Below are 22,698 nucleotides of genomic sequence, written 5' to 3' on the forward strand. Positions count from 1 at the left end.
GTGGTTATTGTAAATGAGGCACCAGGGGGGGAAACAGCTGATGTCCATGGGATGAAAAAGCCCATCGTCATGCCTGGTCAGAAAACCAAAAAATGCACCTCTTCGGTCTGGAGTTATTTTTATCCAAATCCAGACAACCAATGTATGGCCATATGTAGCTTATGTAAAGCTCAAATAAGCAGGGGTAAGGATCTTGCCCACCTAGGAACATCCTCCCTTATACGTCACCTGAATAACCTTCATAGTTCAGTGGTTAGTTCAGGAACTGGGGCTAGGACCGTCATCGGTACAGGGACACCTAAATCCCGTGGTCCAGTTGGATACACACCAGCAACACCCTCCTCGTCAACTTCCTCCACAATCTCCATCAGATTCAGTCCTGCTGCCCAAGTCAGCAGCCAGACTGAGTCCTCCTCAATACGGGATTCATCCGAGGAATCCTGCAGCGGTACGCCTACTACTGCCACTGCTGCTGTTGCTGCTGTTAGTCGGTCATCTTCCCAGAGGGGAAGTAGTAAGACCGCTAAGTCTTTCACAAAACAATTGACCGTCCAACAGTCGTTTGCCATGACCACAAAATACGATAGTAGTCACCCTTTTGCAAAGCGTATAACTGCGGCTGTAACTGCAATGTTGGTGTTAGACGTGCGCCCGGTGTCCGCCATCAGTGGAGTGGGATTTAGAGGGTTGATGGAGGTATTGTGTCCCCGGTACCAAATCCCGTCGAGATTCCACTTCACTAGGCAGGCGATACCAAAAATGTACAGAGAAAAACGATCAAGTGTCCTCAGTGCTCTAAAAAATGAGGTTGTACCCACTGTCCACTTAACCACGGACATGTGGACAAGTGGTTCTGGGCAAACAAAGGACTATATGACTGTGACAGCCCACTGGGTAGATGATCCCCTTCCGCAGCAACAGCAACAGCTGCATCAGTAGCAGCATCTACAAAATGGCTGCTCGTGCAAAGGCAGGCAACATTGTGTATTACAGGCTTTAATAAGAGGCACAACGCTGACAACATATTAGAGAAACTGAGGGAAATTATCTCCCAGTGGCTTACCCCACTTAGACTCTCATGGGGATTTGTGGGGTCAGACAATGCCAGTAACATTGTGCGGGCATTAAATATGGGCAATTTCCAGCACGTCCCATGTTTTTCCCACACCATTAATTTGGTGGTGCAGCATTACCTCAAGAGTGACAGGGGTGTGCAGGAGATGCTTGCGGTGGCGCGCAAAATTGCTGGACACTTTCGGCATTCAGCCAGTGGATACCGCAGACTAGAGGCACATCAAAAAAGCATGAACCTGCCCTGCCATCACCTCAAACAAGAGGTTGTGACGCGCTGGAACTCCACCCTCTATATGCTGCAGAGGATGGAGGAGCAGCAAAAGGCCATTCAGGCCTACACAGCCACCTACGACATAGGCAAAGGAGTGGGTATGCGCCTCAGTCAAGCGCAGTGGAGACTGATTTCCGTGTTGTGCAAGGTTCTGCAGCCATTTGAACTTGCCACACGAGAAGTCAGTTCCGACACTGCCAGCTTGAGTCAGGTCATTCCCCTGATCAGGCTGTTGCAGAAGCAGCTGGAGAAAGTGAGGGAGGAGCTGGTAAGCCATTGCGATTACACCAAACATGTAGCTCTTGTGGATGTAGCCCTTCGTACGCTTTGCCAGGATCCGAGGGTGGTCACTCTTTTAATGTCAGAGGAATACATTTTGGCCACCGTGCTCGATCCTCGGTTTAAAGCGTATGTTGTGTCTCTGTTTCCGGCGGACACAAGTCTACAGCGGTGCAAAGACCTGCTGGTCAGGAGATTGTCCTCTGAAGAGGACCGTGACATGCCAACAGCTCCACCCTCATTTTCTTCCACATCTATGGCTGCGAGTAAAAAGCTCAGTTTTCCTAAAAGAGGCGCTGGCGGGGATGCTGATAACATCTGGTCTGGACTGAAGAACCTGCCAACCATTGCAGACATGTCTACTCTCGCTGCATTGGATGCTGTCACAATAGAAAAAAATGTGGATGATTACTTTGCTGACACCATCCAAGTAGACATGTCAGACAGTCCATATTGTTACTGGCAGGAAAAAAAGGCAGTTTGGAAGCCCCTGTACAAACTGGCTCTATTTTACCTGAGTTGTCCCCCCTCCAGTGTGTACTCGGAAAGAGTTTTTAGTGCAGCGGGGAACCTGGTCAGTGAGCGGCGAAGGAGGTTGCTTCCTCATAACGTTGAAAAAATGATGTTTATAAAAATGAATAATCAAGTCCTCAATGAAGTACAACACTGCCCTCCAGATAGTACAGAGGGACCTGTGGTTGTGGAGTCCAGCGGGGATGAATTGATAATGTGTGATGAGGAGGAAGTACACACTGTAGGGGGAGAGGAATCAGAGGTTGAGGATGAGGACGACATCTTGCCTCAGTAGAGCCTGTTTAGTCTGTACAGGGAGAGATGAATAGCTTTTTTGGTGTGGGGGCCCAAACAAACCAATCATTTCAGCCAAAGTTGTTTGGTAGGCCCTGTCGCTGAAATGATTGGTTTGTTAAAGTGTGTGTGTCCTATTTCAACAATATAAGGGTGGATGTGAGGGCCCAAGGACAATTCCATCTTGGAACTTTTTTTTTTGCATTATATGACCAATCAACAGTCGTTTGCCATGTTTAAAAAGTAAAACCAAATTTAAACAAATTCAAGAAATTAAGCCAAAAGTAAAATGCCCTGTCATAATTTAAAAACAAGAGGTATTGACGTGCTCTAAAACTACTGTATTTTTTGTTTATATTTTATAAACACTACACTTGAAAGCTTGAGTCTTTCAATGAAAAAGTAACTCTCCATTGCACAAATATTTGCAACAGGGACAATTTTAGGGTTAAGAAAGTCAACTAATAACACTTCGACGCTGTCTGTCTTTATAAACACTACACTTGCAAGTTGGAGGAGGTATTGTGGCCGCGGCACCAAATTTACTACCGGGGCCACTCCACTGTGCAGTTCATATTTAGGTGTATCAGATATTAAACAACGGTGACAGTTGATGCCCAATTTTTTAATTATATTGTTGGCGCTGTAAAAAATTGTGTTCCGGGCACACCACACTATGCAGTCCATACCCTTTTTTGGTGGAATTCTGACCCGTGGAGGGTTTTTTAATTGTGTCCTCGGTACCAAATTGTGTACCGGGGCCACCACACTACGCAGTCAAGAAAGATAGATGCGTATCATAGATAAAGTACATTCAGTGTTGTGGGGCAAATTGAAAAATATTCAAAATGCACTGACATTATCAAAAACAAGAGGTTTTCACACGCTGAAAATCCAACATGTATATGATGGAGAGGATGGAGGAGCAGCCGTATGTGCAGTGTAATGCAGACCTGTTGAAGGTTTTCTATATATTATATTGTGGTGGCCAGTGGCCAGTCCTCTACGCAGTCCAGATACTATTTTTGGGTGTAATTCAGACCTGTTGAAGGTTTTCTATATATTTTTATTGTGGTGCCCAGTGCCCACTACTCTACGCAGTCTAGATACTATTTTTGGGTGTAATTCAGACCTGTTGAAGGTTTTCTATATATTTTTTATAGTGGTGCCCAGTGCCCACTACTCTACGCAGTCCAGATACTACTTTTGGGTGTAATTCAGACCTGTTGAAGGTTTTCTATATATTTTATTGTGGTGCCCAGTGCCCACTACTCTACGCAGTCCAGATACTATTTTTGGGTGTAATTCTGACCTGTTGAAGGTTTTCTATATATTATATTGTGGTGGCCAGTGGCCAGTCCTCTACGCAGTCCAGATACTATTTTTGGGTGTAATGCAGACCTGTTGAAGGTTTTCTATATATTATATTGTGGTGGCCAGTGGCCAGTCCTCTACGCAGTCCAGATACTATTTTTGGTGTAATTCAGACCTGTTGAAGGTTTTCTATATATTTTTTATTGTGGTGCCCAGTGCCCACTATTCTACGCAGTCCAGATACTATTTTTGGGTGTAATTCAGACCTGTTGAAGGTTTTCTATATATTATATTGTGGTGGCCAGTGGCCAGTCCTCTACGCAGTCCAGATACTATTTTTGGGTGTAATGCAGACCTGTTGAAGGTTTTCTATATATTATATTGTGGTGGCCAGTGGCCAGTCCTCTACGCAGTCCAGATACTATTTTTGGGTGTAATTCAGACCTGTTGAAGGTTTTCTATATATTTTTTATTGTGGTGCCCAGTGCCCACTACTCTACGCAGTCCAGATACTATTTTTGGGTGTAATTCAGACCTGTTGAAGGTTTTCTATATATTATATTGTGGTGGCCAGTGGCCAGTCCTCTACGCAGTCCAGATACTACTTTTGGGTGTAATTCAGACCTGTTGAAGGTTTTCTATATATTTTTTTATTGTGGTGCCCAGTGTCCACTACTCTACGCAGTCCAGATACTATTTTTGGGTGTAATTCAGACCTGTTGAAGGTTTTCTATATATTATATTGTGGTGGCCAGTGGCCAGTCCTCTCTCGCAGTCCAGATACTATTTTTGGGTGTAATTCAGACCTGTTGAAGGTTTTCTATATATTATATTGTGGTGGCCAGTGGCCAGTCCTCTACGCAGTCCAGATACTATTTTTGGGTGTAATTCAGACCAGTTGATGGGTTTTTAATTATATTGTGGGGAACACTCCTCTACGCAGTCCAGAAAGATACCTCGTTGCAACGTCTTGTACTAAAAAAAAAAAAATATTGTGAGGTGTTAGGTGTTCAGAATAGCCTTTAAATTAGTGGAAATTATTGTTATTGAATGTTATTTAGGTTAATAATAGCGTAGGAGTGAAAATAAGCCCAAAAACTTGATTTATGCTTTTTTCAAAAAAAATCTGAATCCAAAACCTTAAATCCGAACCAAAACCTTTCGGCAGGTGTTTTGCGAAACAAATCCGAACCCAAAACATCGCGGAAATCCGAATCCAAAACACAAAACACGAGACACCAAAAGTCGCCGGTGCACATCTCCATAAGTAACCCATGTTTAACTTATTATTGATTTACTGTGACTGAGTATTGTGTTACTAATCAGGTGGAAACAGATGGGAAGACCTATTTGATTTTTACACTTTTTAGTTTTTTTTCAAAAAAAATCCGAATCCAAAACCTTAAATCCGAACCAAAACCTTTCGGCAGGTGTTTTGCGAAACAAATCCGAACCCAAAACATCGAGAAAATCCGGATCCAAAACACAAAACACGAGACCTCAAAAGTCGCCGGTGCACATCCCTAGTCATGAGTGGACTTTCTTGGGATGTGGACCAGTTCATTAAGGCAACTGACCTGACCCCTGTTATTATACAGCTTTAAATGTCACTGAGCTAAGTAATTTACCTCACAGACTGTAGATAAAATGTTGATTGTTAACAAAATTTGATCTATTTCTCTGCTTAAATATAACCTTTAAAATTGGTGCACCGAAATTTAAAATATCACATGTATGAGTGATTTTATTTGTAGTAATCCACAATATGATTTACACGGTTAGTAATGCAAACACAGTGGTCTTCTACAAAGATAATCTGACTCTAAATAAAATTGATAAAAGAATCAACTAAACCTGCTCCATATAACCTTATAAGATTTTGACCCATTTTAACAGACATAGTAATTGACTTTAATCTGTACAATATGTCTTGCTGTTTGGAATAGAAAGGAGGGAAAATGTCAGTATTCTTCAGTACTTTTAAATACAGCTGTGTCAGAAGATCATGGTAAAACTGCTAATGTATTTTAACACCATGCTCTGTAAGACAGTTTTTCGTAGGTTTCCTTACTCTGGAAAGAATACATTTATTTTTGTCAGGATAGCTAAAGACATGATATAGACATTATTTCCCAAAAGAAGCAATAGTTTACAATAGGTATTATAAAGTATATAGCAAATCTCGAAAAGAGACAGAACTGAAACTCTTATCCAGACAGCTTTTAATAAATACCATGTACTAATAGTAACAGCATGTCCCATTTCAGACTACACTCACTTTCTTGTCAATCCATTTATCTAGAACTGAAGAAATAGTGACTTCTTGCCCAGTGTTTCTTCATGCTTTGATAGATAGATAGTTGTTCATGGGTCATCTGAGCTAGGTATTTAGTGTTTTGCCTCCTACCAGCTCCATCGTGAGTACAAATCGCAATTCTGTGTCTTAATCACACTTGCCACTGGACATTCTGCATCAGCAAAACTCTGCTCCAATGGGAGCTGCATGTGGCTCCCTCCTGGTGTGCCTACAGGAATAGGGTGACTGGGGTCCAGGCTTCTATAATACTGGTAGAGAGCTTGTGACTGGGCGACCTGGACCTGCAAGAAGATAGGATCGGATTGATAGAACACCCAAGATTTCAATCGCCGGACCAGAAGCAGTACTTTGCAAGTTTAGCATTTTTCACCAGGGCTAGAAAAAAAGTAAGCTCTGCCTTTGGCTGTGAATACTTTTGTGAGAGAAGACTCTGGGATTATAGTTAATTGGATCTATATTTCCAGAGGTCTAGCATATCATTGTTGGATTTGCTACAGTACAACATTAGAACCATTTGTTTCATCACTATAACATGACCCGGACAATGCAATTATTGGACCTGATAAACTGTTATTGTAACTTGGCTTAGAAAATGCATATCTGATGTTCCATGTGTTGGTGTATTGCATATATTTGATTCTATGGGCATTGTTGCTAATGGATTGTCCTGGCATAGGAGTAATAGTAGACGCATAGCAAATACTGAAAATTTGACTCTGGGATGCTGTGGGGGATTTGTTGTCGATTGGTTACACTCTGGGAGCTGTTTTAATTATTGTAATTGCTGTTTGCTATTGTTTGTACATGCACTTTAACCTTCCATAATAAAGGTACTGTTGTATCTTCCATTTCACCTTGACTGTGTGATCCTAAAAAACCCTAAGGTGTCAGGGTTACCTAGTGAGCTCCAGCCCTAACACTGTAAACACATGCTCCAACACTAGGGCAGGGCCAGATTAACCCGAGGTCTAACTGGGCTATAGCCCAGGGGCCTCGGGCATCCAGGGGGCCCTTCAAAGTCCTCAGCAGCATTATTGATCGGTCCGGGGGCGGGGGCGCCCCCAGCCCGTTCAATGCTGCTGAGCACTGTCAGTGCAGTCCTCTGTCCCCGGCGCTCAGTAATCTGCTTACTGAGAAGATCTCGCGAGATCTCCTCAGTAAGGAGCTTACAGCGCGCCGGGGACGGAGGACTGCACTGACAGGTAAGCGCTTGGGGGGGCTCACGGGGGACGGGGGTGGCAGGCGGCTCACATTGGGGGCCTCACGGGGGAATAGAGGCGCCCTTAGCCAAGGGGCCTCCATTCCCTTAATCCGGCCCTGCACTAGGGGCATTTTGGTGGATTTGATCCAAATCACCTATTTCATTCTGGAAATTTTGGTGAGCAACAGTGATCTCTATAACAAGTAATAATGTGTTTATTAGGACACCCAATCTCTATTATGTATGCTGTGGCCAACTGCTATTGGAATGGGTTCTAAATGATGTTGGATTTATTTTGTTGTCCACCTATGTGTAATTATCAGTATTTCATTCTACATGTTTGACAGTGAAGAGGTTAAACGAGATTGACATTTAAAAAAAACTCAACTCCAATTAATATTATCATTTACAGCCATTTATATTATTTCTTTAAGAAAAGCTATAACATTGTTGCAGTAATGCAAACAAAGTAGCAGTAGTCTTGGTTGTCTGCAAACTTCTACTATCCTGAATAGAGAAGGAGGACGAATTTAGGGTTCTCGCTATTATATATTTTACACTGAATTTAAATGTCAGCTGTAATATCCAGCTCAGTTGTAAATAAGTTACAAAACACTTTAATATATACTTAATTTTCTATCACACACAAAAATAAAAATTAAAGTGTTATGTAAGGGTGAATTGGCATTAAACATTTAGAAGCTTGTTTTAATTTCCAGCAACGGTCCAACTTAAACAGCATTACCCATTTTTTTAGTGGTGAAAACTCCCCTCCTCTTTATGGAACTGAAATGTTTGTTCACCAGCCTCCTCCATTTCAGTTACTATAGATAAAACAAATCCTCTTTAGTTCGTCTCTTTAAAATGCTGCAGACGGGGTTATGGCTGGGATGGCCAATCAAAAGTCTCTGTGATTGCAGGTTCTTATTGGATGGCGCAGTCACATCCCTTTTGCAGCTTCACACAACATCCAGATTTTAGTCAGGGCAGTGGCAGGAATGATGGAGCCCCAAGAGAAAATGGCTGCATGTACCAGCCCCGGGGGTGAGGGAAATACTTGGGGGTAAATGTATCAAGCTGAGAGTTTTCCGACGGGTTTGAAAAACCAATCAGATTCTAGCTATCATTTATTTAGTACATTCTACAAAATGATAGCTAGAATCTGATTGGTTGCTATAGGCAACATCTCCACTGTTCAAACCCGCCGGTAAACTCTCAGCTTGATACATTTACCCCTTAGTGTGTATTGAAACTGTAATGTGTGAGTGAAGCATTAATATAGGGTGACAGGATAATTTAAAAAGACATAAAAATGAATCCTACACCTTCTACAATATCACAGGGGGACAGATTAATTAGAAAGATAATTTTTATGAAATTTTAACAATGAATAAAATGTAATCAACATTTCTCTCTTCTAATGGTAACTATATAAGATATAAAAATATATTTAAGGAAAAAGAAATTAAGCTACAATCTTAAACTACATTGTAATCCAGTTTTAATACGTTAGGATAACATCCTGGCTATTAAACTTTTAATATATGCTAGACTATTACATATGTAAAGTCGCTGGCGATTAACTTGGCTCTCTTTAACAAGATTATGATATTAAAACCATTTAAAAGAGTATTAGAATGTGCAATGTTTTTGCATAGAAACAGAGACACAGAGGCATATATTTTGTGTCTAACTATGTGATTAAGTGTTGTATCTGAAGTCTTTCTTACACTATGCACAGCTGTGAACTGGCATGGTTGCCAACTGTCAGTAAATTTTCTGACAGTTTGAGTTATTGCAGTAGCACCATGGCATTGCTAGTAAATAAAAACAGTAGAGATGCTCATGCTCGGTTCTCGGAGAACCGAGCCCACCCAAACTTAGCAGATCCGAGCCGAGCTGGCTCGGTACTTTCACGCGCCCTTGGAAATAAAAACAAGGCAAAACCTCATTGTTACGTCATTGGATCTTGCGAGTTTTGGATTCTTTAATTACCACCCACCACGTCGATCCAGTGCCATTTCACAGAGAGACACAGAAGGGGTTGCACAGTTCTTGGCAGTCTCTAGTGCAGTTGGGCAGTGTCATAGCTAGAAAAGAAAAAGGAGGGGTAGCAGTGTTCTTCAAAGTCTCCAGTGACATTCTACTGAGTAATAGCTCACACAGAAACAGGAGAGCTCCATTGCTCCATTGCTAATTATCATTGCTGAAATAGAAATAGTAGGGCTGACAGTATTGTTCTAAATCTGCAGTCGCATTGTACTGTGTTATATAGCTAACATGCAAATAGGAAAGTTCCATTGCTAATTGTCATTGCTGAAATTGAAATAATAAGACTGGCAGCCTTGTTGTAAATCTGCAGTCAGATTTTACTGTGTTATCAAAATGGATTCACAGCAGTACACAGAAGACCAGAAGCACCAAGCAGCTGCTGGCACCAGTCATGATGATAATAATATTTTTACGTCATCTGCTGAAGCCTGTGTAAACGTGCATAGTGTTTTTAAGTCAGGGAAACAAAAATGTAAAAAAACACCTTTTATCTTGGTAAAGAAAAAAAATCCTGTAATCCAGGCAAGGTTATCTGCAGAAAAAAATAAAATTGCCAACATGCCATTCTACACACGCAGTGGCATGGAAAGAATGAGGCCTTTGCCTTTCTCTATGAGTGCTAGTTCTGCAACTGTCACTGAGGCAGCTTTTGGTAAGGTCAGTCATGACCAAGCAAGACCTTGTCATTCTCACTCCAAGGGATAAATGTTTCAAGGTGCGATTTTGCAAATCCAGCGATTTTCTCGGGAGGGTTGAAACTCGCAGATGTATGAACCTGAGATTTAAAATTTAAAAACGCCAGAGAGTGTTTCTGTCAAAATCACTATTTCCAAAATCAAAAGAGATCAAATTCCCGACTTTTTGCCACTCTAACTATACAAGTCTCAAATGTATGAAGCTGGGATTAAGCAAACTTTCCAGAGTTTGCTTTAAAAATCGCTACATACAATATGCTGCATCGTAGCAGTGTGATTAGTAAACACATCACTGTTACACTGTAAGACTATAGAGCCGGAGATCCCTGCAACTGTCAAATGTGTAAAAAAAGATAAAAGTTAAAAACAAAAAGCATGGGGTCCCCCTCCCGATGACTATTAACCCTAGTGCTGCCAGTCTACTGCTGGTTACGTGAAAATCGTGGAAAAAAAGTTGCGTGGGTCACCCCGATTTTCACATAAACAGCAGTAGGCAAACTAACCTTGGGGGGTTGGCACTATAGCAGGGGGACAGATGGGTAGGGGTCCCCCTGCCATAATGACGGGCAACCCCAGGCTATTCAGCGCGGGGCTGGATTCCCTAGGGAGTGGGTTCCGCCGAAAAAAATGAGCGGATGCCCCCCTCTAGGGACAACCAGCCCAGTGCTAAAAGCACTAGGGCTCTTCCTACACCCCTGGGCAGTGGGTGTAGGGTAATAACGGCGATAAAAGAGTTAAAAAACAAACTGACGCCATTTTGTTTTGTGGAACTACAAGTCCCAGCCAGCCAGGGTGCCATAAACAGTGTGGGCATGCTGATGCTTGTATAACTATAAGCACCAGCATTCCCATGGAAACCACTAATACTATAAATGGACCTCCCGGCTGTGCTAAGTTCATTGCGTATCGGAGCTTCTACACTGTAGAAGCTGTTTGCGGTGTCTCTCATCTTTTTTTTATTTTGGTAAACAAGCATGTTCCGGATTGGATCTCACAAATATGGGTCCCTTCTGGCTGAAGATAAGAAGACTTCAATCAACAAGGGGGCCCTCCTGGCTAGAAGAAATTAAGAATTTGGCAAGCATGGACTACTGGAATTACAAATTAATTTGGGACATGGTCAAGCCGGACTATTGGATACAAATTTATTTTGGACTTGGTTTATAGACATTTTAGGATTAAAAGCTGCTGATGACAGATGATTCTCCAAGTGCCAACCTGCCCTGGCTGCCATGGGTATGCTGATGCTTGTAGTTATACAAATTGAAGATGCCACTTTGGAATTGCAACAGGATGAGGGAAATATTTGTGTAGCGGATGAGGGCGCTTATGAGGATGTTGATGAGGATGATGTTGTTTGAGTAAGTCTGCACCAGTGGAAGCAGTTCTTGCACGTGATAAGAAGGCCATTGTCATGCCTGGGCATAAGACCAAAAAATCCACCTCTTATGTGTGGAATAATTTCTTCCCAAATCCTGACAAAAGTTGTCTATCCATTTGTAGCATTTGTAAAGCCACAGTCAGTAGAGGTAAGGGCATTAACCATCTAGGAACCTCATGTTACGCCATTTGAAGCGAGTTCATGGCAAGCTTTTGGGAAAATCTGAAACATATGCTCAGTAGTTATCGGAGTTAGTCCTGCATCCAAGTTGCTAAGGCTAGATGACTCATCCACTATCCTGGATTACTCAGAAGAATTCTTGAGCATTAATTCCACTGCTGCTGCTGCTGGGGTTGAATCTTCATCCCAGAAGCAGACCAAGAAGAAGACATCTAGTAGTTTACAACAATTGACTGTTAAACAATCCTTTGCAATAGGAAGCAAGTATGAAAACTGTCACCCAGTCGCAAAGCGGATTACAGACGCCATGTTGACTATGCTAGTTTTAGATTTACATCCAATATCCACTATTAATGCAGCTGGTTTTAGACAGTTACTTGTGGTCTCGTGTCCCCGTTACCAAATTCCATCAAAACACCATTTTACTAGAAAAGCTATTCCTCACCTGTACCAGAAGGTTCGTAAAAATGTATTTATTGGGATACAAAATGCCATTCTACCCATTGTACACTTAACCACAGATATGTGGACAAGCGGAACTGGGAAAACTAAAGATTATATGACTGTGATAGCCCACTGGGTTGATTATTCGCCTTCACCAGAAGAAACAGCAGCAGCATGTACCCAAGAACGCCCCACTTTTTGAGAGACAGGCTACTCTGTGTATCACCGGCTTCACTAAGAGGCCTACAGCTGACAATCTGTTTCAAAACTAAGGAATGTCATTGTAACATGGCTTATCCCACTTGGACTCTCCTCAGGATATGTCATTTCTGATAATGCCACCAATATTGTGAGAGCATTACAGCTGGGTGAATTTCATCACATTCCCTGTTTTGCTCACACAATAATCTTGGTGGTGCAGAACTTTCCATAAAATGACAGGGATGTGCAGGAAATGGTGTCTGTGGCCAGTAAAATATCTGGACATTTATGGCATTCGGCAACAGCATGTAGGAGATTGCAGCAGCTCCAAGAGCAATTTAATTTGCCCTGCTACCAACTGAAGCGAGAGGTGGTAACAAGTTGGAATTCCACCTTGTATATGCTTCTGATGATGGAGGAATAGCGAGAAGCCATCCACGCTTACTCCACAAGCCATTACATTGGGAAAGGAGGGGGGATGTATTTTACTCAAGCGCAGTGGAGAATACTTTCTGTGTTGTGCAAGGTGCTGAAACCATTCCAAGTAGTCACCTGTGAAGTGAGTTCAGACACTGCTAGCTTGAGCCAAGTGATTCCCTTAATTAGACTTTTGGAAAAGCAGCTTGAGAAACTGAAGGAGGATATTAAACAAAGCAATTACGCTAAGTATGTCGGACTTGTAGATCAAGTACTATTCGCTTTGCCAGGATCCAAGAGTTATCAAAATCTTGAAATCAGATCGCTACATTTTGGTGACTGTAGGTTTAAGAGCTATGTCATCTCTTTGTTTCCAACTGACCCATATCTGAAGAGATGAAAGGAGCTCCTGGTGAACAAGATGGCAGCTCAAGTGTTACGTGACAGCACAGCGTCTCCACCTTTAGTTTCTAAGTCAGCTGCTGCTAGGAAAAAACGTAGCTTTTCCAAGAGACCCGGGGATGATGCAAATGACTCAGAACAAGATTTTGACATCTGGTCTGGTCTAAAAGAATTGACCAATAAACCTGACACCTCTGCCGCAACTCCACCTGATCCTACTATCAACATACAAAGGATGGTGGAGGATTATTTTAACGACAGCATAGAAATAGACATATCAGACAGTCCTTTTACATACTGGGAGGAAAAAAAGGGAATTTGGAGCCCCATGTACCAACTCGCTTTGCACTGCCTAAGCTGCCCACCATCCAGTGTGTACTCGGAAAGAGTTTTCAGCACAGCCAGGAACCTTGTCAGCGATCGGCGTAGGAGGCTACTTCCTCAAAATGTGGAAAAGATGATGGTCATAAAAATGAACTACATTTTTCACGAGGAAGGCCTTTCCCGCCAATTACATCAAAATACAGAGACTTCAGTAATGATGGATTCAAGCGATGATGAATTAATAATGTGTGAGGATGATGTACACACTGATGAGGGTGAGGATGAGGATGATGACAACAACATCTTTCCACAGTAGAGTTCATGAACAGCACTGTTACCTTAGGTGTCCTAAGCCCATTGTTAGCTTGTTTTGTGGGGGCCCAAACAAACCAAGCGCATCAGCCACAAAAGTGGCACTCCTTGTCACTGAAGTGCTTGGTTTGTTAAAGTGTGCATGTCCTTTTTAAGATCCAACATAAGGGTGGGTGGGAGGGCCCAAGGACAATTCTATCTTGCACCACTTTTCCTTTTGGCTACAATGTTACCTACATGTGCTATATACTGTTGTGTGCTTTGCAATAATCAACCCATTGATGATGATGCAGATGATTAAGCACAACATTTTGACATCTGGTCTTGTCTACTGTAAAATATTTGACCAAAATTAGTGACACCTTTGCTGTAACTCCACCTGATCCTACTATCAATTATCAACATCCAAAGAATGGTGGAGGATTATTATTAATTTTTTTGAACAATATAAAGACAACAGTTTTATTAACAAAGAACAATGTTGCTTGCAGAAGTAATGTAAGCATGGATGTCTAAATAGGCATGTATATGTATTACTCAAACCTTCCACTTTGCTGCTGTTTCATCAGTATTGCACAAAGTGTTTGTAATCTGCACTTTAAGTCAAAGGTACCTAACTATGTTATAATTGTTAGGAATTGGGGCTGATTCAAAGCTCAGTGAGGACTTTGCTTTTTGCTGTGAATTTCAATGGCTCTTTTGAGTACAATGTCTGGAACAGGATCCGATATACTCGTGTCAGAGTGATCACAGCCAATTTGTGGACACCTGGCGGATCTACCCTCCTGAAGTTTGTTTCCAATCATCCTTTCAATTGCTTCTCTCTCGTACGTGTGACCACATAATTTGTTTTTTACTGGGTTCACCATCTCTAATTCGCCGGGACACTCTGGATTGGTCTTGGTCTGATAAATGCAAGCATCACGGGGGGCAGTGCTTGTTGCCATGTATTAGCTGTAGAATTACCACAATTATCCAAGGAATGGGTGGAGCAATCAAATGAACCATAACTGATTTCATGAGCCATTCTCAGTTTCACTGTAACGTCCATGTGCTCAAGGTAACGGCGATCTCCTCGTCTTCATCTTCCAAAGCTTAGTCTGCAGTCGACTGTGACACACCCATTTGTTTATTTCAGGTCTTTTAGATTTACTTTAAACTGGACATATGTATCGTCCTTCCTCAGGGCCTCCTCTGTATTCTTCTAAAGCACAGTGTATCTCCCATGTACACGATCTCTTAAATCCGCGATCTCCTCAACTGCGTCTATATATTGGTTTAAGTCTTTGTTTTTTTGCACCGTATTCTAATATGACAGATTCCATGCTGCCCACGTGTTCCGTGTGACAGTATGTCTGAAGCATATCTAATACCACTCCAGTTGTAATATCCATTCCTCTGTCTACATAAGTGTGGGGAAACTAGGTATTAATATCGCCTGAACCTGTCTGCACCACATTTCTCACAAACTGCGGACTATAAAAACATGTACTTTTTTTAGCCCTCTGGTTCCTCATATTTCTCAATCATATTTAGACTTGTATATATTTTATTTTGAAAGTAGTAAAATGTCTGCCAGCATGTATTGTTATCTTGCAGACTAGTCCATTGTTTCAGTCTAGGCAAAAGTGTTATTGTCCACCAGTCTTGTATGAATGTACAGCACACCAGGGGGTCTCTTGTCATTGTTTAGATGTGAGCTCTTTGTTTAATTACAGAGGACTGCATTGTGTATTTAAATGTAAATGTGTCTGGATTGTGATCTCTCCTATTTTAACAAACTCTGCTGTATAGCCACAGAACAATACCTGTCCCTAATTAAATCAGGAGTGACTCATCTGATATCCCTTTCTCTGTATGTTTACCTGTGTAAAGGTAAACACAGAAAAGGACCAATCAGGTAGGTCCTGAAATTGCTGATTAGGTCATTTTTGGGCTTAAAAGAGAGCCCTAGTGGACAGCAAATTGGCATTCACTACCAAGTGATAGCTGAAGTCAGGCTGGCGTTGAAATATAGATCTCTGCTCCTGACAGTAAAGGGACAATCGGTCCCTTGAGTACTACCGTTGCCCTGATCTACCTCTCCAGGTCTTGGGGAGCTGTGTGTCCGCCGAAAACAGAGTGACAGTTACCAAGGGCCGCTACCTTTGCTGGTAGCCTTAAAGGAGAGAGGGGGATAAACTTGGATTGAGAGACAGCAGTCCCTGAGAGTATCATGGATACTGTGAGGTGTTTTCGTTATACCCTGTATGTTGTCTGTGCCAGACTGTAGTGTTATTTGTTGCAATTTAATATTTAAATATGTTTATTGCTGTTTTGTGCTACCAATTTTGTTAAATAAACTTATTTGTTTTATTTCGGATATTTGCCTGGGTGATTTTGAACCTTGGGTAGATACCGGGTAGGCCAGCTGTGCGGCGCAGAAGGTTACGTTAAACCCGGTATCCTCACAATAAGTTTGGCAGTTCTTCATGGATGAGAGGGAGGTATCTGCAAAGGAGAAGGAGATTAAAGTAGCAGCACAAGCAGACATGGTTAAATAATGTAGAGTTCATTGACAGCACTGTTAGGCTTAAGGCAGCGATGACAGACTCGGGCCTTATATTAGGAATATCGTGCCAAAACGGTCTGCCATCAGTGGGCCAATTGAACAACCGTGGTCCATTCTGTTATTAAATGCCACCTGGTGTCCAGATCTGTTATTGCTGGTGTCCGGGGAGGGAGGGGGGAGGCAGCTCACAGGAAGTGTGAAACAGCTGTGAACCCTGTGACATTTAAAAAGAGTGGAAGGGGTTAAAAAGAGGAGGGTCTGGACCTTTTCTAAAATCAGGAGGTGGACTCTCCCTGTTTGATAACTATTGTTCCAGCAACTTTTCAACACCACCATCACCGCAGGTGGGAGACAACTGATGTCATGCTCTACTGCCATCCCTGTTACCACCCAAACTCTTCACACCACCAATCACAAGAGGACAATGAGCAGGGGGTTGAGGAGGAGGTGGCCAGGATCGGGTGTCTTGTGAGAAGGAACAAAAAGGAGATGTCTGGTGAGGGGGTGGTGTTGTTGGAGAATCTTGAGAGAGCAAGGACTTGGACTGATTGCTAGTAACCATATTCTCTCAGGGCCAGAAAGGAATGCTTGAAGTTGCAGCTTCTTGAGCCAGATCGGACAGTGTACCTCTAGAACTGATTCTGTCACTACTCCATCGGGAGACACTCACAGATTCTGGGGAATTGGTTAGCCAGGGAGAATATAACCCATGGTCCCACCAAACTGGTGTAGAGTTGGCCGAGCGGCTGGGATCAACAAGATACACAGACCCACCTTACGGATCAGAACCCGTGGCCCACTTGTATTTTCAACTGTGGATTTTATTACCAGGAGTTTGGGCCTGCTAGGACTCTGTGCTGGGAGCTAACCTGCTGGGGACTTTGTTGGTGAGCATTTACTTGCACTGGTGATTTTCTGGCACTTGTTATATTTGATGGGGGAACAAGTTTCTCATTGGGGAGCACTGTTGTATTTTACTAAGTGTGTGCACTTTGTTTAATAAAAGGGATTATTATCTCTTTCCTGTCTCCTTACCTGTGTGACCTATGAACCTAGAGAATCGGGTATCTAGTAAGCTTTGGTCCCAATCCCGGTGTCCTCACAGCAGCTAAGCTAATGGTAGCTTGTTTTGTGGGGCGCCAAACAAACCTAGCACTTCAGCCACAAAAGTGGCACTGCTTGTCGCTGAAGTACTTGGTTTCTTAAACTGTACATGTCCTTTTCAAAATCTTACATAAGGGTGGGTGGGAGGGCCCAAGGACAATTCCGTCTTGCACCACTTTTCTTAACTGCCACTGCTGTGTGCCAATGTTTCCTAGATGTGCTATGAACTGCCGTCTTTTTCTGAGTGTGGATGAAAATAATATTGTGACCTGTGAGGTGGTCAAGACTGACTGACAATTACTGTAAATTAGTATAATTGAGGTTGATAATAATGTAGGATCAAAAAAAGAGCAAAATTATGTGATTTTAGCATATTTTAGCTATTTTTTTCTAAAAAAAAACACAAAACGGCGGTTTTGCCAAAACCAAAACACGAAGTTGTCCAGATACAAAACCAAAACCAAAACCAAAACACGGGGGTCAGTGAACATCTTTAAAAAACAGTTGCAACCAAAGAAACACTTGTAGCAAGATGGGTCTTTCTCCATCTGCCATTATAAACACTGATGATGAAAGGATGCTTGTATGAACTGTTTAGTTGAACATTGGCTTGTTATATTAACCTAATTTGTTACACTATTACATTTTTCAAGATGGACTTAAACCCACATTATTCTTAAATAAAGTAGAGTGAGTTACACGTATTCATCAGGACATTATATCTGTTGCCAACATGGGGGATGTACTGTTACCACTCCCACAGTGAGAACAGGAAGTATAGATCATCTAAAACCTCTTCCATGTCACAAAAACATGGATGGGGTTAAAACAGGGAGGTTCTCTTATTCAACCAGGATTACATCTATCAACAACTGGTTTGAGCAGCTATGGTTCTCCCTGGGACTACACCAGAATCCTGGGTTTCAAAACAGCAGAAGGGAAAACCACAATAGGATGACATCATTCCCCTCCCATCTCCATCCCCATAGTATTTGGGAGCCAACAGCATATTGAACCTGGATTAACTCTGCAAGGTGGGATTTCATCCATGGGAAATCAGGACTATTTAAGAGAACCCAGGGGTGTTCGAGTTTCTATTGAACCAGGTCTTAAAATGCCAACTCTTACCGGGAAAGAGCTTTGGCCAAGTGGCCAAGACCATCAAGATGAGAATATCCCAGCACCTTGGCCAGGAGTTGCCATTATAATATACAGCACTAGCGGCTTTTCCAAGGGCTTACACTGGACATCTATGAGGCTAAGCAGGCCAGACAAATGACTGTAAAACAATAGCTTGGCTGGGAGTCAAACTTTGGAGAGATCTAGTGTATTTGAATGCTTCTTTGCTCTGAAAGAGCATCAGGACCACTTGACTTTGGTAACAGCTTGGCTGGAGGAAAAAGACAACTTGACCAGAGCATATTTATATAGTAGTAAATAGGACTGAACAGCTCGGATTGAGATTGTTGAAGCCACTGCTTTAAACTCAGCTATAGCTTTGGAAGTATAGGGAACAATAACTAGGCAGGTCACTGCGTACTCCTTTGGTGCTGATGTACCATACTTGAATCACTTTAGGAACTACATCAGGACCACTACTGAAACCACAACTTGTCCTGACTAGCATTGTTATAGATTTTAATAGTGGCTCAAGTACAGTGCGTCCTAATATTGAACCTGTATTGGAACTAGAGATGCTCGGGCTTGGTTTTCTGAAAACCGAACCCACCCGAACTTACGGGATCTGAGTAGGCTCATGAGCTGGCTCGGTACTTTTGCGCGTCTTCGGATCTGAATTGAGGCAAACCGTAATTGCTGCGTTGTCGGATTTCGCAGGTTTTGGATTGCATAAGTACCTCCTCGCCAGGAGATCCAGCACCATTGCTCACACAGAAACAGGGGTAGCAGTGTTCTTGTCACTCTCCATTCTCCAGTGACATTGCTCAGTGCCATTGCTCACACAGAAACATGGGTAGCAGTGTTCTTGTCACTCTTCAGTCTCCAGTGCCATTGCTCATACAGAAACAGGAGGGGTAGCAGTGTTCTTGTCAATTGACAAAATTTGACTGGAAATTACTGTAAATTTATGTTATTGAGGTTATTAATAATGTAGGAACAAAAAAATAGTCAAATTATGTGTTTTGGGCAAAAAATATAGGGATTTTAGAAAAAAATAGGCATCCAAAACCAAAACATGCAATGGCAGTTTTGCCAAACCAAAACACGAAGTTAATCCATATCCTAAACTGAAACCAAAACAGAGGGGTCAGTGAACATCTCTAAATGGGCCAGGCTCCACCGTTCTTTCAGAGTACTGTTGTTGCTTCCTTGCGGTTGTCCCAGTAAATGCATTAGACTAGGTCTTAGAATGCTTTTCTACAACCTGGTCGGGCTAAAGATTATACTATTTATTATAAAGCAGTTAAGGGATAGTTAACACTGGAATGCTGTTGGATACTGTTTGAAGCTTGGTGATCACTTGAGTGTTATTTTGAGTTATTATTGGCTATTGTTTAAAGTTGTCTTGCTGCTTTTTGTAATAAAGATACAGTTGTATCATCTCTCTCTCTCTGTTTGCAAGTGTTATCCGGTACCTCAAGATACCAGGGTTACCTAGTGGCATCTCACCCTAACACCCTGGTATCCTGAGACATGGGCTTTCAGTAAAGCTTAATTATGGCCGTCAAAAGTGCAAATGCTCTGTTGTCAAATGCTTTATTTTGCTAACATGCGCTTATTTTGCAGAAAAACAATTAAATAAGCAGTCTAAAATGTGTATCATTGTACTTTCTGATAGCAGTAGTTGGATAGATGGGGACATAATTTGCTTAGTCAGTGTTTTGTTTTGTTTTGACATGGAAAAAAAGATTTAGTTCCTAAATAGAAGCTTTTTTTTTAAAAAAAAGTTAAGTACCTTTTTCCATGATTTGTGGATTATGACCATTTATTATACATGCATATATTAACTTGTCAAGATGACAGCAACTGTGGGTGGCACATTTGTTGCCGCCTAATTGGAGGACCTAGGTGGATAGCATTGCACCCTTCTAAATTTTAGTTAAAAGAACCCATAAAAATAGGTGCATATTTTACAAAACACAATTTTTTTTGGGGGGGAGATTCAATTCAGCGCAAGGTGTCTCTAGACATCTTGGTCCACTGTTTATGGCTGCAATCTCCACAAGATGAACAGTGGTTCCTACTGTATTTGCTGGAAATGTGCAGTGTCCACACTCAACGTCACCTACAATTGAATCTCCCCCTTTGTGTCACAATGGCATTTCTTGCAATGTAATTCCGGTTATATATCATAGCTCACACTTTTGTAACTATGGCTAGTTCCACCTTCCGACAATAAGTTACTGCTCCCCTAACCACCTTAATATAGATCTTCAAGTCAAAACTTCCTATGGTAAAATGCGCTGAAACCATATGCCCTGGGTGTAAAGTATTTAGTGAAAAACTGCTTACTTTGTCCATTGTATAGTAACGTGATGCAATTTTAGAAAATGTATTGCCAATAAACCAATGTAAATTTACATGATTAACATTGAATGTTATTTTGGCATGTAGTTTAAAAACATAATAACAATACCCTTGGTTTTCTAGATTGTGATGGGGAAATTATATACTGAAATGCATGACATACTGGCTTCCCTGGTCGGTTAAACCAATAGTGTTGGCATCACAGATGATCTGAGATTACAGCACTTCATTAAAACAAGCTTAGAATTTTATATGACTGTGATCTGTGTTACGTTTGTTGTTATTTTTCTAAGCATCTTCAGCATACATAGAATGACCCTACAAAAAGTGATGGGCTTTGCTTTACACTGTAGAAAATGTGCCTTGTGGTGTTTTTAATCTTGACCCCTGTCATTTCACAAATACTATATAATACAATTTATAGCAGCGTGTGCTAGTGGTTTCGGCCATAACATGTAACCTCTCCCTTCAAACTGTCATCTACTGATGTATTATTAAAAACTTGAATAGCTTGTTATTAAAACAAATAGGCATGATTGTTGCATATATGGGCCTGTAATATTGGATATTAAACATACTTTATATTATAGCAAAAAGGTTATTCATTACATTGAGACTGGATTTTTATCAAAGGATGGACGTGTTTATTTCTTTTTAATACAGTCCATAAATAACTAGTAAAATGGAGAGTGAAAGTACATGTGTATATTCTTTAAACATTGAATAATATTAACATATTTGGTATGTAACTCATGTTTATTCATTATTTTTTTCAGAAATTTTACAGTTGTGAATTCTAAGATCATTGTAGTTACTATTCATCCAGAACCAAAAGCTACAGATTCTTTGGTGGAGATTGAACTTGCTCATCTGAACAATGTAAGTATACATTTGTGTTATTTCAAATGCCTAGCAAATGTGTGTATTTTAAAAATGCCATATAGTCTTACCTTACATCAAGAGCATATTTATGTAGCCCTAGTACTGTAAATATAGATGGAGTCCAATGCATTAATGCATTCTTGCTTCTCAAAATATAGGGCAGCAAAAGATTGCAAAATGGTACATAAAAATATTACAGACTGATTTACAGTAGGTGGCAACTTTGCTGCCCAAATAAAAACAGTAAAATGGAGATGCAGTGTGAACTCCCCTTGTCATAATGTGTGCCAGCTTCAGCCTGGTTATCATGGGGAGGAATTTCCTTAGGGGAACGACCTACAAAACATTAGCTGATCCACCACTGGGAAAAGCAGGCCCATTCTTAATAGGGCTTAGTAGGGCTCTGTCCGACTCCCCTGGGCTATAGAGGCTACGTTAATATGTTAAACATTAATTAAGTTTGTTGAACTCTTTTCTACCAACCGCGGCCAGTAATGATCTGCTGGTATATGTAGATCCACCAACCTAATTAATAAAATCACAGACATTGAGTATTGTACGTGTTTAATATAAATAAACACACACCAAACCATTGCTTTCAATTTTATTGTACTCCTAAATCCCTAGGTAGTAATCCAACAATAATCCAAAAGGGGAAAAACCCATGTTAGACTCCAAGAACCTGTCATAGCAGAGCTGCAACACAAGTGGCTAAAAAGGAGTCTCTCTCTGAATAGCCAATCAGAGTGGCTTCTTCTGGCTGGACCATAAGGAAACCACTCTGACTGGATATTTGCATATAGGTTCCTTGTGGTCTATGAATGAACTCAAATGAATTTCATAGACTACAATGTATCTGTAGACAAATTTTACACAATACTTTATATGGAAAAGTTTTGAATGCCTTTAAGCACTGCATATGAATAGTGTTGCACCCAGAGGTCATCTGTTTAGACAATTTGCACCATTAATGCACCACCTTGTTCCTATCGATGCACAGTGGT

At 41.4% G+C, this 22,698-nt stretch overlaps 1 protein-coding gene across 3 annotated transcripts in view; it reads left to right on the forward strand.

Annotated features, from left to right (window-relative positions):
- ADGRB3 (adhesion G protein-coupled receptor B3) overlaps positions 1 to 22,698 on the forward strand; it is a 716,821-nt gene that overhangs the window by 469,869 nt on the left and 224,254 nt on the right. For all 3 annotated transcript variants that reach the window (XM_075202577.1, XM_075202578.1, XM_075202579.1), the window contains one exon: positions 21,589 to 21,691. In XM_075202577.1, coding sequence (XP_075058678.1) covers positions 21,589 to 21,691 — 103 coding nt within the window. The remainder of the gene's footprint in view (positions 1 to 21,588; positions 21,692 to 22,698) is intronic.

The sequence above is a fragment of the Mixophyes fleayi genome, chromosome 3 (genome assembly GCF_038048845.1).
Source record: "Mixophyes fleayi isolate aMixFle1 chromosome 3, aMixFle1.hap1, whole genome shotgun sequence".
In the NCBI taxonomy this organism is placed as follows: Eukaryota; Metazoa; Chordata; class Amphibia; order Anura; family Limnodynastidae; genus Mixophyes; species Mixophyes fleayi.